Here is a 19,360-nt window from a genome sequence, read left to right on the forward strand (position 1 = left end):
TATTGATTGACTCTTCTGTTTCATGATGACAAGCAATACCAGTTTTATCAAACAGGTTCTTGTAAACTATTCTGTTTTCTTTACACCTAAATGTATCAACTGACTATGAAGACAATAGCAAGTTGATGGTTCACAAGACTGCAACTTTTCCCCCGTGAAGAAATTGACGGAAAATGCTGTCGAGAGGGACAATAAACATACTACATGTCTACCAAATAATCAGTAAAAACCTGATAAGTATTTTATCCATTTATTATATCCAATCCACACTTTTCAAAAGTTGTTCCCCTTTACGGGGTCAACCCAAATGTCAAAAGGGAAAACCCCCCTTAAAATCCCCTTCTTTATACAATCAAATATTTGGGCGTACTGTGATGAAATCGCTTTGGATTTGATTTTAATTATTCATTCAATATGTGGTGGCAACCCACATATTTAATGAGTCATTCTGGGGCAATCAAAATACAAACATGTAGTACATGTATTACCTAAAACGGAGTTTTAATGTCATTGACACAAATGTATCTCGTCGACATATGGCAGGGAAAATGACGCTGCATTAGTGTCGCAATCTGTCGAACTGTATTTGTTACTTTAACATGAATAGTACTCGTGAGCATTTTCTATAGTTTTTTTTTTTTTTTAATTTTCAAGGCTTTCAGGAAAAATGGGCATTTTCTACATAGAGTAATGACCGGGGGGAGGGGTCATTAATTTACTGCGAAAAAAAGAACCCCGGTAATTATTCTACGGGGATCATTATTCTGCTTTACACCGGTTCCCAGGTGTGCAATTCTACTAGTCTCAGTAAACTACCGTTAACAAAACACTAACATCTAGCGTAGTTCCTCTGTCTCTCTGTGATTTCCAGCATGATTTGAGCGAGGTCAATGAAGTGGCCCACAGTGAACTGGAATCCATATTATTGCTTATTGGTTTAAAATTTAACTTAAAAACAATAACCCACGATAAAAGTTTGAGATATAAGTCGTTTAGTTAATTCGACCATTATATAAGCATTGATCTTGATAAATGTTTTGTTCCTCTTTTTTTCATTTGAGTTACATATTGTAGTTTCTTTCAACAACAATATTTATTTATTTATTTATTTATTTATTTATTTAGAGAGAGAGAGAGAGAGAGAGAGAGAGAGAGAGAGAGCACACATTGGATCGACATATTTCTGAGCAACGTTCAATTTCTCTGTATGTGTTATAAAAAGTATACAATTAAATGGTATTTCTAAAACTTCTAGAATCAAACTGTTTGTAGATTTTCGAAAAATGATTACTTTTTGAATTCTTGATAAATGCATCATCTGATAAAGCAAGATCAAACACATCTACTACTTTAAAGAAAAAAGTACCGTTTATTAAATTAATGCATATATATGCCTGAGATACATCAATAATAAATAATACACCAACCATACTTAATAAATATATATCAATCAATAATACATCAATAATACATGTTTCTATCATGCAATGAATATTAGCTATTCCTTTGTGAACCCAACTATGATGAAGCATAGTTCCCCGGGCTACTTTTATTGCTATAAAACTGTCGAATGTTGAACATAAACGTATTACTTTGTGATACGTAGTTGAAAATGGCGAAGATTCCAAGATTTGTGCTGTTGGTCCTATTTTTAAGTATTAATGCATTGGCCTTCTACAGCAATACCAAATTTTTTTACGAAGGTTTCGTGAACTATGACATAATTGATCATGTCTTTGAGGAATTTCAAATGCGTGGAGGACGCGAAATGGCGAACTGTTCTCAAGAATGTATCTTAGAAAACGACTGCATCGGATTCGAACTATGTAAAGTCGATTCGTCACAAACATGTAGGCTTGCACGTGAAAGTCCGAACCCTAAGCCTTCTCTTGACAAGTCTGCTCCCTGTCAGCACTTTATTAAGGTATCTGCTTAAAGTTCAAACATGATCTTTTAAATGAAGTACCAAAAAAAGATAATGAATACTATGGAATCATTTCATGTCGTGGGGGTTAATCTCCATACATTATGTGTTTTTTGCTTATTCGTGTGAATGTAATTTCATGGATACGTCGGGTTTTTTGTAACAGTTTTCGTCGAGGATGTAAATTTTTTGGTGGGGGCTAGAGCCACCACGAATTCGAATGATTCCACAGTCTTAGAATATCTCAATTCGGTTGTTTAAAGAAACAGGGTGTCGGCAAGACAATTCAAAAACTTTTTATGCAAGAAATTTACATGTTTAGTTACTGGTGTAATAATTTCATTATTTATACCGACAAATAACCATAACTGTGAAGAATGTGCCATACATTTCAGCTCTCCCACAACTTGTACTCGTGTGACGGGTTCTCGACAACCGATGAATGCATTGACAACTCTCCGACCGGAACTTATTTAGGTGACATAACTTTACCATTTCCTACTTTGGAAAAATATGGTTCCATTTATAAATAACTGTATCGTGTTTAGGATATCTTTATTATTTAAAATAATTATTTTTTTTTAATTGTAAGGATTAGCAACCTTCCCAATCAAGTTGATTTTTCACATTGTATCTGAAACCTTTGATTAACGATTTAGACCCTTAACTATAACTTAATTTATTTAACTGTTCATTATGATATTATTCTATCACATTTGCAATGTTTATTTTACATCACAGCGTTTGTTTTGTCAAAACTCCGCAGAAAACAAAATAGAAACCTTTAAGAGCCACCGTTGTATTTTTGTGGTTTTTTTTCATTAACTAAATCTTATTTCCTAGATTTGTTTGCAGCTTACAAAATGAATTTATAGATGTTACAATGTAATTTGTAGAGTGCCTCGACTGTGACTGTGTCTCGAGCTATACTTCAGTGAGTGGAGTGTATGAAATTACCAGCCCAGTAACAAACAACAGCACCCAGGTGGAGTGTGTAATGAAGGATGGACACGGATATACAGTAAGTACAGTATCAAACTGATTGCACAGTCTTTTTTAATATCTAAAATATATGAAGTATACTTACTTTTCTAACCAATTTCTTAATTTTTAATGAAATGCGGTTTTTCAACGTCGATATTAACATTTTCGCTTACGATGTTGATTTAGACGTTTCTGTAAAGTGGAACTATCATAAATATTGGTAATTCAGTTTTCCCCATTTGTTTTAAGTTTTTACCTTTAAGGAAAAGATATGATGTTGTTTGCTAGCCTGAATCAAAGGAACTGATCTTTGCGTTGCTAGTTTGAATTTTGGTGGTCGAGTTTCGAAATTGAATTTGGAGTCCCGTAAGATGCACGTCGTTTGAAATCCTTATATTTACGATGAAATGTCACTACTTCAATACAATGCAATAAATTTTTGACATTGAAAACCTTCTCCTGCTTTATAGGATATAGTTTAAAATGAAATAAAGCAAAAGAGACTTGAATAACATTTTGCTATTTTAGATGACTGTTTAAAAAATAGATTTGCTTTATTTTGACTGCTTCAGCACGACATATTGCTACGTTTTCACTATTAACGAATTATTATAAATTAATTATTTACTGTAAAAAGTGATATTTTGTAGGAGATTTTGATCCTGTTTTTTTTTCTGGTTGATAGCCTCTTTTACTCTTAAAAGCATAAAAAAATATATTGCATTCTCAAAAAATGTTGTAGCGTGATGTCTTGGTGTTCACTCACTGTTTGCATTTAGGTTTTGTATCTTGGTTGCATTTTTGTCACTATCTTTAATCTTTTACCATTTCTATGAAGGTAATCCTCCAGCGACATGACGGATCCGTGGACTTCAACCGGACGCATGCCGAGTACCAGGACGGGTTTGGGTTTCCATTCACAGAAATGTGGCTAGGTAATTAATGAATCATCTGGCCACACTGTCACCAATGTTTTTTAAATTACTTGGGTCAAACTGAAAATCTTACGTGAACAAACCGAGGTAAAACATCAGATTCAGCTTTGAGGCTGTAATTTAGTTGTTAAAGAAAGTTCATGACAACGTTTCTAGTTACAGTACTACGAAAGCCAAACGGTGTCTGAATGTCTGAATCAGAATTTGTTTTCGTAAATTTTTGTTTTTCAATATCTTGAAAAAAATAAAATGATAAAGATATTGCTATCTTTCTTATTCTTTAAACTACAGGAAATGAATATTTTCATAATCTGACCTCTTTGGGTTCCCGTCTGTACATAGAACTGAGGTACAGTGACCTTAGTTTCCGGTATGTGGATTATTCTGATGTTATCATAGACTTTTACGCCAACTTTTATTATTATCTTCGTCATGTCGGCCTGATGACCGGAAACGCAAGTAAGAATTTTATACAATATTAGAGCAATGGCACTCCTTTCAATTTTAACTTTTTAATTCAAAAAGCGCAGAGAGATCCTTGTGTAAAAAGGCATTTTAAACTAGGAAGTAACTGTTGTTTGGAGTTGTTGCAAGCATCATCGGTGACTGAGTTGTAAAGTGACAAAGTGAAAGAAATAGAAAACTTTAGTCCACTCTCGTCTATATAATTATGCACAGTAAATTAATATGATTAACTTTTATAGTAATTTTAATTAACAGGTGACATATTACATTTGTATGACGGATATTTATTTGGAGCCCACGACGTACATTATTATAGCTGCGATTGTCCTATGTTGAAGTACGGCGGGTGGTGGGACGCTTGTTGTCGCAGCCCATGTGGTCTGACCATGCCTTATAACGACCCCACCTATCCATTTGGATGGAACTGTAACGCCGAAACAACCATTAAACTAATGAGTGTGAAAATGATGGTTAGAAGAGGTTGGAATTTAAATATTTTTTCTCATGTTACACTGTATGCATGTCTTATACACGTACTTAATTTTGATCAAGAAAAATAAAGATATGGCGAACAAGATACATTTAGATTGATCTTAGCAAAATTAAAAACTTCTTTAGATTAACCACCTTAACATACCAGGTTTTTTAAAATTAAGATGCCAATTGCGACTTTTCGCGCATTTTTTCAAATCGCAGAATGTACTATCCTCACATGATGTTAGATATATTTCATACAGAAGTCTCTTAAAAAATTCCAATCAATTTTAAAAGAATTATCTGGACAGCTATGAATGCTTGCAGTAGTTTTCCCGCTCATTTAAGGTGGAATGTCCCTATGATAAGAGAGATAACTTCTGTAGAAAAAAATATCACTTCGTTTCTGTTAACTCACAATTATTGAGGCATGTAACAACAAGGGAGGTGGTGCTGGGTCCCAATTTATGTTGGAAGGCGATACACTTATTTCAATTCATATATAGAAAAAGAAAAAAATTGAACGGAACAAACTGAGCTCCAGGACTCCTTTGAAGCAGGGAGCAAACATGTAAAGAAAACTTTTACAAAATATTACAAGAAATGTATCATAATGATAAAGTATTTATGAGGCAATATCTACATGACCATCCCCCCTAACGATGGATTAATTCTTTTTTTAAATATAACTAAATTTTGTTCAGTACATGTACGTACATGTTTGATGTTTTAGGCCAGAGAATATTTTGATGGAATATTTTTATTTCTCTATCTATAGCTCGTTCACAGAGCTAAATGAATTATAATTGAGAAAAATGTGACCAAAACAATTTCAAAATTCTAGACTTAGTTATAATCGTTTAAAACTTATAACATTTCAAATGTTTAAAATTGAATAAGGCTTTTCTATTCTGAAGGAGCAGATATGGGAAAACAAATTTAAAAAAAAACTAATATCTCATTGGTTCAAGACAATATATCCCTATATTGATATCATACCAATTACTGGAAGATTATTCACTTGATCCCCTTTTTGTGTTTAACATAACAAAATGCTCTGGTTTACATTTTTAGGATTTCTTAAATATATATCCATTTACTATTATCTTATCCAAATCTAAGAACAGAAAACCTTTTCTGAAAATTGAGAAACTGGCAATTTATCATGCACTATATGTAAACATGTATGTTAAACCTTCAATAGTCTATGATAAAGAAAGATAACTCTTACTGATTGAAGCATTTTTTGTTGCAAACCTATACAACAAAGTGCTATTCTGAACAAAAATGCAGCGCTTCAATATGTTTTGTAATATGAATTGAAAATGTATATAACTATATATTATTTTCATATACATTTTAGATTTTTAATTTTATGCTGTGATGGTAAAATTTTGCTTTTTCTAATCACTATGTCTAGTTTTCTTCATATTATGATTTGACATATTATCAATTTTTGAAAAATCTAGCAGCGCTTCATTACTTAAACTTTGTTTCATATGAATGGATTGATATTGACTTTGATGAAAATCAATATGAAAATATTTTAAAAATATATGGCAAAATTAATAGCAGAGGGATATTACTCCTTAAGCTTCATTTCCAAGGGAAAATTATATACAAAATTTGTTTATAAAACAAACTGTACATAAAAGGCCAATGCGGGTATAATTGTATTACGACTTTGAAATTCGTTATTAATCAATTATCTGTACATACATATATTTATTTATATGTACAGTATGATATTGTATCATATATAATACATAAAATGACATTGTATCAACTTGATACAACATTGTATCACATCAAATGATACAATATCATTTAAATACATATATATAATATTATAACTGTAACTTGATCCAAAGGGTCGGATCAGGTCGAGTTGCCAGGCGCGGATCATCAGATCAAACGAGAGGCGATCTGATGACCCGCGCCTGGCAACGAGACGTGATCCGGCTCTTTGGATCAAACTACTGTTATAATGATAAATTTATTATATACCCTTGTCCATTTAAAAGTTTTAATTACAAAACTATCTTTTTGAAATCAACTGTGTGACGTTTACTTATATAACAAAACTATTTTGAAACGAACTCTTTTAAAACGCGCTAATATACAGACCTTATTTAATGCGTACTACGCAATCAGTTTCAGAGAGTGTTGATACGGAATCGGAAAACCGCAGTATGGTGATCTGGAAAATCGGAACACACTCTGTAAAATTGAGCATATCAAAAAAGGAAAATTGATTAGTATAAAAAAAGAGATATTTTCCTTTTGGGCTGAAATAAAGCGACCTTGGGCTCATATAGGATGAGATATAAAAATTGCCATGTTATGATTTTTATGTCATATGCATTGTACTTATAAAAATGATAAAAAAAAAAAACCATCATGTGATGAATAATTATTGTTAACAAATCGCTCCATGTTTATATATTGCATCTCTAATAAACTTCCTTGAAAGTTTTGCGCCAGCTGTTTATATACAAAGTTGACGTCGACGTAACTATTAGACATAATACTGGTACTCGGAGATCGGAGTTGAACGACGCATATCGAACTCTACGTCATAATAGCTGATGATAAACTGAAAGGGATGTGATATTACATCAGAAGATTGCCGGAGAGGGGTGTGACATAGATCTTATATACATGTACACCCCTAGGGTTTATATCACACGGGTAGACGAATATTCTGTTAATAGCGCACAGGGCGGAAAGGGTTATATTTTCTATAAGTTTCCGATATATGATACAATATCATATCTTGATACGATGCCATATCATATATTACAATATCATATTGTATCATATGCTATAATATCATATTGTATCAGTTCTTTATAGAGTAGTGTATATTGTTTTATATGATAAATCCTATGACACAATATTGTATAGTACCATAGGATGCAATATTGTTTTTAATATTATATACTGTATTGATTTACATTGTATCTTACAATTGTTTTGTCATGTAAACATGACTCGTGCCCTGTTTTTGTTTAAATAGGTTCAATATACCAGTAAAAATCAAATCGTTTACAAGCTGATTTGTCTATCTTATTCTTTAAACAAAACAGAAACAAACAGTTTCTAACGTTAAACACATTCATTTTAGGTCTATAATTAGAATGTTCACTTCAGTATTAAAATGTAAACAAATTCTTTGTTTACACTGCAAAGAATTGTAAGCTCTATAACTGGAAATTGAATTTATAGATGTTACAATGTATATTTGTAGAGTGCTTCGACTGTGCCTGTGTCTCTGGCCACAAATCGGTCAGTGGAGTTTATGAAATCACCAACCCAGTAACAAACAACCCCATCCTAGTGGAATGTGTGATGAAGGATGGATACGGCTATACAGTAAGTACAGCTGGGGAAGTTTAGACAACACTTTTTTCTTTGTTGTATCCTGTTTTCAAAGTCAGTATATGAATAAGTCCCCGTTTTTGGGCAATATACTGTAAACAAATTATATTTGACTGTGTATTCAATTTGACGTGACATATTTATTACAAGTTGTTTTTTTTAATTTGAAATGAAGGAATGGGTCTACAAAATAATATTTCCAAATTTGAATCTCTTACTCCCAATAGTTTTCTAGCTACAGGCTTTTGTAAAACGCTGTTTTTATATCCCTCATAACTGGCACAACGTCATAACGTCACTAATTACCTTGACGTTGCGCACATTACAAACATAATTTTATCATTCAGATATGCACTTAGTTATTTTTTTTATATTGTATAATTTGTAGAACAAGATGATATTTAGGGTTTTCCGTTTTCAACGGAAAACCCTTTTGTTATTCTACGGTTTCTTTTTCTTTATTATTATACTTTTTTTTCTTTTTCTGACTTTTTTGGAGCGTTTTTTCTCAGAAACTATTCAACCGATTTACACCAAATTTTTAGGAGTTATAAAGCATCAATGTCGCTACTGATTAATAAAATTTCAAATGATTACGTCACTTCCGGTTTCAGATATGGACGATATTGTAAATTTTTAAGGGTCATTTTGTCCACGCATCTCCTCTGAAACTAATCATGATAAAAGCTTGAAATTTGCAGGGATTGTAGATGAATGTCTGTAGATTTCCCTCCATGCTTCCAATTGCGAAAAATGCGCAAGGCCTAGAAGCTCGCCTGAACCTGAAAATTAGCACCATATTTTTTCACAAAATTTTCGCACATTTTCCGTAATATCTTTTGACGTATAAATATTTTGTTAAAACATGTAATGTAAAAGCTGTTTCAATTTGCACGGGCTTTTATTTGATATCAAGAAAAAGGGGCTGGCCCCTCAAATTAGGGGCCAAGAGGGCTCTAAAGTCTATTTGCAATAACTTTTTAGTGAACAATAATTTGTTATCAATTATAGAAGCAAAAATGTTCATTGTACAGCTGTTTATCTATACAGTGCCATACTTAAGTCATATATTACGTAATAAGGGGTTTCAAGGGGCCAGAAGTTCAAAACTTTGATCATTAATATCTGAAAAAGGAGAAATATTTTGAAAAGCAATGTAGAACAAAAGTTATTCAAAATAATGTTTTGTACAATATGCTACCTTAAATGTTTTTGTTTATGACCCCATTTAGGAGTTAAAGGGTCGGCCCCTAAAACACATTTGTACAGATATCTCAAGAACGGTAAACATTTTGTGAACACTTGTTGAACAAAATATGTTTATATTTACAAGACCTTCCATTTGATGTCAAGAAAAAGGGGCTGGCTCCTCAAATTAGGGGTCAAGAGGGCTCTAATGTCTTCTTACAATAACTCTTTACTGAACAATATTTTGTTATTAATTATAGAAGCAAAAATGTTCATTGTACAGCTTTTAATCTATACATTACCATACCTAAGTCATATATTTCGTCATTAGGGGTTTCAAGGGGCCAGAACTCAAAACTCTGATCATTAATATCTGAAAAAGGAGAACTATTTTTAAAAGCAATGTAGAACAAAAGTTCTTCAAAATAATGTTCTTAACAATATGATACCAAAAATTTTGTTGTAAGTGGCCCCGGTAAGGGGTTAAAGGGTCGGCCCCTAAAATGCATTTGTACAGATATCTTGAGAATGGTTTACAATTCATGAACACTTGTAGAACAAAATATGTTTATATTAGCGAGACCTTTTATTTGATATCAAGAAAAAGGGGCTGACCCCTCAAATTAGGGGCCAGAAGGGCTACTAAGTCTTTTCATAATAACTCTTTCCTGACCAATAATTTGATAATAATCATCAAGCAGCAAAGAAGCCTTTATTAAGCTTAATTTAAAACCGAAACCCGTTTTAAAATCGGACGATGCATTACAGAGATATCGGGGTTTAAAAATTTATTTTTTTCCGGAAATTTTGATTCCGCGTCCTTGGTTTAAAAAATAGCGTTATGTTTAAAGTAAAATTAACTCGTACCAAAAATAATTGTTAAGTCGTACTTCAACACATTCGGATTTTTTTTGTTAAGTCGTTCTTGAAATCGGAAAGGTGTTTGTTAAGTCGTACTAAAAATCATTCGTATTTTGTTAAGTCGTACCAGGAATAATTCGATTTTTTTTCATCTTTTATATTTAAGTTACTCTTGTTATTGGTTTAAGAGCTCTGCTTCTTACAGGAACTTCCAGCTTTACTTCCGACATTAACGGAAGACCCTACTCGTTGCTTTGCAACGAGCTTTGCTCTAGTTTTAAAAAGCTTTAGTTGATTAGTTAACCATATTTGATCATTTCAATTTTTTCTCCAAGTTATAATAATATAGTAATAAAAATATATACACCATCAGAGTAAAGAATAGCAATCTGATTAAAATCAGCTGTTCTGATACGCTACCGCTCTCGAACATCTGAAACAACCCGCTTAGAGGTCACGTCCGAACGACCCGACAATCTAAATATTTAAATATAAGGTCGTGACCTTTTTAACCAATGAAAATTCCCGTCTCTTCAAGACTATCGGGTGAAGAAGCAAAATGGCGACAGATGCAATGAAGAAAGTGAGCGAGTTGTTTAATGTTTCGAATGTAAAGAAAGAGCAAGAACAGATGTTGGAAATGCTTTTGAGAAGACAGGACTGCATCGCAGTGTTACCCACAGGCTACGGTAAATCCTTACCATACCAAATGCTCGTACCAGTTCGACGGGAAATGAAAACGAGTGACATGAACTGTAAAATTATCGTTTGTTCACCATTAATGGCTTTAATGCGTGATCAATGCGAAAGACTGAACAGCATTCCAGGCATAAGAGCTGTATATAAAGGTTAGTTAATGTACTGAAGTTTTATTTAAAAAATAGAGATCACGGGACTTGGCTATTGTATTTATCACGTTATCATGGTTATATAGAAACAATACATCTTCCTCTATGAGTTCGCGAGCAAAGCTATGTTGTTTACTTTATACCGTGATAGATAGAACTGTGTAAAGATTTAATTGAACTTTACTTCATTCAAATGACATGTATATCTATTCGGAAAATCATATATATCGTTAGAAATGAATTCTATTAGAACTTTCTCAATACACCTTGTAGGAGGCTCTCAGGATAATGAATTAATACAAAGCGGGGATTTCGACTACCTCTTTGCATCCCCAGAATATCTTGTTGGAGATAAAACGTTCCGGGCCAAGATTCAAACCTTTGATGTGTCCACGATAGTTGTTGATGAGTTCCATACCATTTCAACCTGGTAAGCATAATTAAGTACATAACCCCATATGTTTATTTAATACATGTACTATGGGTTACAAATCTTTGTCTTATAAGTTACATTAAAAATGTGGAAATATTTAAAGAATTTTACCCATACATACAGAAGTGTTACAGATTTTTCTAAATTATTTCAAACAAGTATTTTATTTCTATTTCATTGAATTTGTTTAATGTACTATAATTGTTATAAATGTTAACTTATGGCATTGTAAAATATTATGTATACAACCAGGAGAGGGCAATCAAAGTTTTTTTAAGAACTTGATAGTCATTTAAATATGTTCAACTCAATGTATTATGATTAACTATAACTGTTACTGGTATGTATTATCTTATAGGGGTGAAGAGGAGGGAAAACAAGCATTCCGCAAATGGTATCGCACATTGGTGAACTGAGATCACTTTTTCCCAAAGCCTCAGTGCTTGCATTGAGTGCTACGTGCACCAAGAAAATATCAAGAAGAGTTTCAAAAATTCTCCAACTTGGCACCGACACAACCGAAATTAGAATTTCACCCAACAGAGATAACATCAAGGTTGTTGTGAAAAAAATTCCAAATACTACAGAGATGGCCATGGTTTGGATTATTGATGCTTTATCGGATGGGACGTTACCAAGAACAATTCTGTACTGTACATCAATAAAAGATGCCTCAAATATATATTCCTACATAATAACAGAACTTCCACAGTGTTCCGAGGTGCAGATGTTTCATTCAGAAACCCCAGAGGACGTCAAGAACAAAATTCTGCAAGATTTATTGGATGAAAAAAGTGCCACCAAACTTGTTATAGCCACAAGTGCACTAGGTATGGGAGTGGACATTAGACAGTATTATAGTGTCATTCTTTATGGTGCCCCCAAGAGCATAGTTGACACTGTGCAAGAAATAGGGAGGGTGGGGCGTGATGGAAAGGACTCTGTAGCCCTTCTTCTCTTCAATTCCTACCACCTGAGGACAGTTGACACTGAGGTAAAGGATGTTTTTACCTCTAAAGACTGCAGACGTGTCTCCATGTTGGAGCCCTTTCTATCAGAGGGAGAACTTATAAAAGAAAAGAGTAGGACAATATCACATTCATGCTGTGATCTCTGTGCGGACAGGTGTGACTGTGGGACATGTGATTTGACCCCTATAGAGAAACTTTTTATGGTGGATACTGTCGAATTTAGTGACCTTAGTTCATCTGACACCGAACCTTATAATTATGATGAGATTGACGACAATATTGATGATCTTGTGTCTGATTAATTGTAACTCATTTTAAAGAGTGATATAAATTTAATTAATAACAATCAGTTGCACAGTTTTTTTTCTTCATTTAACTATTTTATCTATAATCAAAATCTTTCAAGAGTTGGAATTTTTTTTTTTAACTATACATCATAACATCAAGTGTGTTGAACATTGCATAATTGTGTACTACAAGTTGAATATATATGTCTAAATGTTCTTATAAACTGTAATATTCACATAACTTTCACACACACACTTCTGGTTTATTTAAGGGGGCTGAATGATCATTTTCAGACTTCTGATTTCCTTAAGAAGAAGAGCTTATAATAATCAAATTTTAAAGCTAAAGTTATTAATCGAATTTTTATTTTTACTAAATTATTATTATTATTTACAGCTAAACAAATCAAATAAAGAATTCCATGGTATATTTGATGGGTAATTAGTTGACCAGCCAGCCTCCTTAATCATGTTAAAAAATAAAACCTGTACAGTGCACACTTTTGGTAATCCATTTAAAAAATGATAACTGTTTTAATATTATAGCTACAGTTGACGGAATGACATACTCTTTAATTCGAGTGAAAACATCTGTAATGGTATATTGAATACACAATTTGATTTTGGTAATAGTTTTAATGATAACATCTGTTATGACATATATTACTTTGTCAATAACAAAATGCACTTAAATTTGTGCTCAACAATATTGATGAAACCACATGGGATAAACCTGACATATAAAAAAAAAAATCGACAAAAATGTTATAAACATCATATCAATATTATGCATAATTAGTATCACAACAGCTGGCTTAAACAATACTATTTTAAATTGTTTTGTTTCTAAGACGATGAAATGCAACAAGAGGTGTGTGTCTATGGACAAGTGTGGCAAACCCTTTGAAACAATCATTAAAAATGTTTTTGTTTGTACATAAAGTCTTGCATTTCAATTTTCTTCCCTCAACATGCAAAAAAGCATTCAAGTCTTCTAATTCTTTAACAATTTTTTTAACATCCTGTTCATAAGAAGGGAGGTTGTGTATTCCCTTTTTGGTTGTTACACCACAGAAAGTATCATAGTGTTTCACAAAGTTTACAATGTGTGGAAACTCTTTTGAGTGTCTAAGAATACTGTCCTTAGTTTGATAACCCGAGCAAACTATTTTACTGTCTCTATTCAATAACTCTACATATTCGTCTAACGCCATGTTATTATTCTTTCCACCTTGTAGGTTTACACACCTATTTGCAATTAGCCTTTCCTTTTCTTCCTCATCCAGTATTCCTTCGGTTAAAGAAATAAGATGGATAGATCCAATGGCATATTTAGTTTTGTTTGTTTTAACATAGATGGGAAGTTCATATTTTGCAGACCGCACACTACGGTGTCCATCTGCCATGTCAACGGCTGTATCTAAGTTTCTATGAAGCAGTGCAAGTTTAAAAAAGAGTTGACAATAGTTTCCTACTTCATCTTTAACCTTTTCTGTTGATCTCTTTGTTTCTGGAGTTTTTGCACCATGAACCTTTTCCTCATGCACTTTCAAGGAACCCACATATGTGTATGATTTTGGACAAAAATGGCATTGTACTCTTCCATTTTCAAGATTTGAAAGATAATAGTTTTCAGGATGACCCATGTCTGTTAAAATCTCTCTAAGATCTTTCATAATGTCTGTTTGGGATTCAAAAAAGTATTCTTGTAAAATTTCACAACATATTCCATTGAACCAAGCTATTTTTTCTTCAGATGATAAATTCTGAAAGTTATGTGGCAGTGGAATTTCTTCATCAGATGTTTTACTGAATTTTTGGAAAAATAAAACACAACACATGGCATCTAAAATTGTATAATAGAGAAGTTTGTATGGTCGATAGGCATTTCTAACTTCTCCCTTGACATTTACAGCATTTAACAAATTTCTGAAGTAAGCTGCAGTTCCTCTATCCCCTGCTGACTCTGCGCTATAGGTGAGTCTGCAGATTGCCTGAATGAAAATGAATGTTGTGCGAATAAATAAAAGTTAAAACCATGTGACATGTAAGCTATTACAGATGCTTTAACGTAGCCTTACCTATAATTGAAATCTGATTTAACTTGGGGTAATTTAATGTTTAAGACTATACATCAACATAATTCTCAAATTTTTTTATGAACAACCTTTATTTCTGAACAACAGACATTCATTTCACAAAGAAATGTAAATTTGAAAAAAAAATACCTCCAAGAAATTCATGAGACGATGAAAGTCTTCGATTTTTGAGATGAATCCTTCTAATCGTGACGATGCTGTGTCTCCATTAAGAACTGACTGTTGTGCACACTGCACCCTTTCATCCGTTAGTCTGTCACCTTAAAAAGAAAATTTAGAACTCATAATATGCCTTCTTAGCCATTGTGTGTTAAACTGTCATCAAGAGGAGTAGGTTTAAAGAGTAATAGGTAAAATGTCCCTTCAAGTAAACATACTAACTACATCTCTTACCACCAAAAAATACAGATTCCACAATTTCATCATTTTGGAATGGGACGTATCTTGATTGCAAGTCCCTTAGAAGTTGAATCATATCTGCGGTTTTTGTTTCGTTGGTGTCAAATAATCCTAACGGATACTGAAAAAAGAAGCCAATTCAATGTATTAAATGGGCTACAGAAAGACTTTTAAAACAGCAAATAAGATCAATCATAGTATATAACACAAATGTCATACCTGTTTGGTTTTTTCTCCTGCTTGTGCAGTATATCGATGATGAAGATGTACTGGATAGATGCTCAAAAATTCTGCTTTCATCTGAGGAACATTTTGGATAACTGAAGTAGCAAAAAGGAATACCAGCTCATCCATCAGAATACTCTGTTATGAATATCTCTTTATCTCCTGGTACGTCTGTTTTCCGGTCTCCTTCATTTCCAATACGTGTAAAAGTAGGAATTATTCGATCCACCACCACAACAACATTAAACAGGTGAAGTGATAATGTTTTCTGTTGTGATGTCCTAAAAATATAGTGGACTACTGATGTTAAAGAAGGTGCCACATTTAATGTCTGTATTCATGTTCATTGACAGTGATACAAAGAAAGAAAATGCCGTATTCATCTTGAAAAGTATTAAGATATCAATTATCTGATAAACAATCTGATTAAAATCAGCCATTCCGATATGCAACTGCTCTCGAGAGCGGTAGCATATAAGAATGGCTGATTATAATCAGATAATTAAAAGAATAAAGTAATAAAAGTAAAAAGATGGCAAAAAACAACAGATGTAATTCATATATGTATATTAAAAAAAAGCTATTACTTTGAGATGAAAACTATCTCTTTTTTTCAAATCAATTAATTCCTACAGAGACTTATAGTAGAGAAATGAACCTTTCAAAAATTTATATGCAGCATTTTTTAAAGAATTTACCTAAAAGCTGGGATTATGTTTTTGTCCCAGTTGTCTCCAACTAACTGGTACTTCACTTGCCCTCCTTTGGCCCATTCTTCTCTCAAACAAATAATCTCCTCGTCTAACTTGTCAATCCAGGATGCCAACTTGTTATGTACAGACCCAGGGCTGACACACAGACCAAGTTTGGCTAGTCTTTGGATATCCTAGATTAATGACAGTTGATTTTGTTAATGTTATATCATGAAAATGATTTTTAATATACAAGACCAGCAAACAGATTATTTTTCACATGAAATGATTGTTTAAACTATTAAGTGATATGAGGGAATTTTATAATTATTCTCATGCTTCAAAATAGTTTTTATCATTTGAGAAATAGTAAAATATGTTTCAGTATAAAAGTATTACCCTCTGAGTACATCCCCCATGGACAAGCAAAAATGCAGTGCAATAATGTAGCCCAGACATTTCCTGACTACGACCATGGAACCCAGTTGCAATTGTGTGTAAAATGTGCATGAATTTCTTTTCTGCTGGTGCTACTGGTATATCACTAACAACTGCACTGACCACCTTTAAAAGATTAGGAGCTCGAATTTCCAATTCCTTGTGAAATTTATCCCATGTAAAAGACATCAAGCTGGCATGGTCCTTCTTCTGCAACAGCGACCCTGAATTTCTTTTACATAATTCTTTGGACTCTACATTCACGATGTTAGCTGCCGCTGCAACAACTTCATCTGGGTTTGAGATAGTCAGCACATCCAGCACAGTTTTTTCAACCTTGTCTGATTTGAAAATAGCTTTACATATTTTCTGGTGAGCCTCATTCACAATAAGCGCTGTCCTTTTCCCACTTGGATAGGAAATTGTTATCTAATTGATACAAGAAATGTAAAACACTTACATTAAAATTGGTCTATTACAAATCAATATTCAAAACTTAAACATTGATATTAAATTGATTGAATCAGAACGGCTGATTTTATTCAGATTGATTGAATCTATTAATAAATATTCATGACTTATTCATTTGAAATTAAGATGAATAATTGATAAAAATTATCTATAATCAGTTTAATAAAATGAAGAAATTGAGTTATATATTTACAGCATAAATAATTATATATGAATACCTTGCCCTCTTCATGACTGCTCAGTTGAACCAAACAATAATTAACAAATGACCCTGAAATGTTAAAGAAAACAAGAATTGGAACAGCATGCAAACAATAAACTTTGAACACAACTGGAATAAACAAAAACATAAAAAAATTGAAATTGTTAACTAGCAATTAAGTGTAACAAGTTGGTAATTGGGGGGGGGGGGGGTAACTTTACATTGGAAAGGGGAGGGTGGGGTTAAAGATGCCTTCTATTATATCAGTTAAATTGGTCTATAATTAAAAATACAAATGTACTATATCATCTATTTTAATCAACTCTGAACATGTAATAAAAACTATAAATTGTATTGAGGTATAATACAAAATATGATCATATACAGCATGTAGAAGTCATAAATGATAAAAAATAGTGTCTGCTGTTAATCTCTATTTTTAAAAAGAAAAAACTAATAATGTGTGTCATGAGTTGTATTATTGATTTATTGCAAGCTTATTTTACTAAATTTGTAACAACAAATTATTTGTCACTGAAAATTTTCAAGCTTTGATATGATCACATTGTAAGCTATTGGCTGCTATATAAAAATTCAACACCAAGTAATAATTTAATAACTATTACAACATAAAAATGAGACGTACCTCCACTTCCCCATGTAAGATTTCAGTAAACGATGTTGTCAGTGACCTGCGTACAGAAACTGCTGCCTTTGGCTGTTCGGCTTTGGTGATATCTTCAAATGTCTGTATACATATAGGCTGAATACAGGTTATGGGCAACAGAGGGGTCAATTTCTTGGTAGGTTGTTGCAACCCAGGACTGCGGAGCATTCGTTTAGTTTTACACATATCTGCTCGTTTAGGTGACGGAAGAGAGAGAAAACAATTCTCCTTCACCCCTTGGGTTGATCGTTTGAGCTTATCTTTGAGTTCTGTCGATTCCTTTTCAAGTTTACTAAGTTTTTCAACACTACGGAAACATTTCTGACATACTCCCGTGTCGTTACCTACATCGTATGTATCAACACCGATAGCATCGCTTATTATTTTCTTACGTTCTTCCGTTAACTTAAGCTTTCTATCGAAATATTTCTTAGTGATCTCCTTTCCAAACGAGTCTTTAATTGTCTGGATAAACGAGAACCCACAAATAATGCACATGTTGCATAAACTGTAAGTTTTTTTAGGAGTTTGTGTCTCTTTAGATGGAGCAGCCATCTTGGATAAATGTAAATATAACCGCACAGATTTATGGGAAATCATCTGCTGGCTGAGTTCTGCTAGCCACAATTTGATTGGCTTATCGAAAGATCGTTCGGACGTGACCTCTAAGCGGGTTGTTTCAGATGTTCGAGAGCGGTAGCGTATCAGAACAGCTGATTTTAATCAGATTGAAAGAATAGGAAATTGTTTTTAATTAAATCGTTCTGCTATTTCATATTTGTTAATTCATATGCAAATTTAAGTAAATGGTGTAATTAATATATGAATTCTATTATTAAAAGTTAGATTTACACAATAAAAGTCCACCATCTCCTGAAAAAATGTTTACATCAAAATGTATCAAAGTAAAATTTCAGTTCAGTGAGTTTATTACTGAACTGGAGAAGGGCACGTCTCCTCCTAGAAAGCAGATCTCACATGCGAGTAGAGATAACGCACCCTAGATTCAGACAGTCCACCACCGGAAAGTACATCCGGTCTTCTTTTTTCTCTGAACTGAAGTCCCTGACCTTCTCGATTTCATCACAAGTCTTCTTAGTTATAATGCCTGGCTCGCAGGAATCGAACGAAAAGTGTTGGTACTGGCGGATACCCTTCACTGGTTGGAAAATCTGTCCCAGATACTCTTTCCAGGATCTCCATTGCCATGCTTGATATCGCACAGCAGTGTTAGTAGTAGAAGATCTGTTAACAACATCTTCAAGTTGGCCTATGCTATCACAATCACACTGCCTATACAACTTATTGAGAAGAGCAAATCCTCCATTGATGAGGCATCGTGCGTGTCCAGGGATCTGCATCTTAAACTCTATTCTGTTGTGTTGCTTTGTCATTACTCACCACATGAAATATCCA

General features: G+C 33.1%; 1 protein-coding gene and 2 pseudogenes across 1 annotated transcript; 2 read left to right on the forward strand and 1 right to left on the reverse strand.

Annotated features, from left to right (window-relative positions):
• Window positions 1-2,301: 2,301 nt before the first annotated feature.
• The window catches only part of LOC128177066 (uncharacterized), a 47,906-nt pseudogene continuing 30,847 nt past the window's right edge, over window positions 2,302-19,360 (forward strand).
• Window positions 10,712-12,088, forward strand: LOC128174745 (probable ATP-dependent DNA helicase RecS). Its single transcript, XM_052840218.1, has 3 exons — window positions 10,712-11,060; window positions 11,334-11,490; window positions 11,852-12,088. The coding sequence occupies exons 1-3, from the start codon at window positions 10,772-10,774 to the stop codon at window positions 11,907-11,909; spliced, it is 504 nt and encodes a 167-aa protein (XP_052696178.1). The 5' UTR covers window positions 10,712-10,771; the 3' UTR covers window positions 11,910-12,088.
• Window positions 12,777-17,466, reverse strand: LOC128174639 (uncharacterized; annotated as a pseudogene).

This window comes from Crassostrea angulata, chromosome 1, assembly GCF_025612915.1.
Source record: "Crassostrea angulata isolate pt1a10 chromosome 1, ASM2561291v2, whole genome shotgun sequence".
Classification (NCBI taxonomy): domain Eukaryota; kingdom Metazoa; phylum Mollusca; class Bivalvia; order Ostreida; family Ostreidae; genus Magallana; species Magallana angulata.

Bases quoted from the DNA above. Each gene is read 5' to 3' on its own strand.
- LOC128174745 (XM_052840218.1), top strand. From the start codon at position 10,772: ATGGCGACAGATGCAATGAAGAAAGTGAGCGAGTTGTTTAATGTTTCG. The intron at 11,061-11,333 runs GTTAGTTAATGT...TACACCTTGTAG, and splicing joins CATAAGAGCTGTATATAAAG to GAGGCTCTCAGGATAATGAA. The intron at 11,491-11,851 runs GTAAGCATAATT...ATTATCTTATAG, and splicing joins TTCCATACCATTTCAACCTG to GGGTGAAGAGGAGGGAAAAC.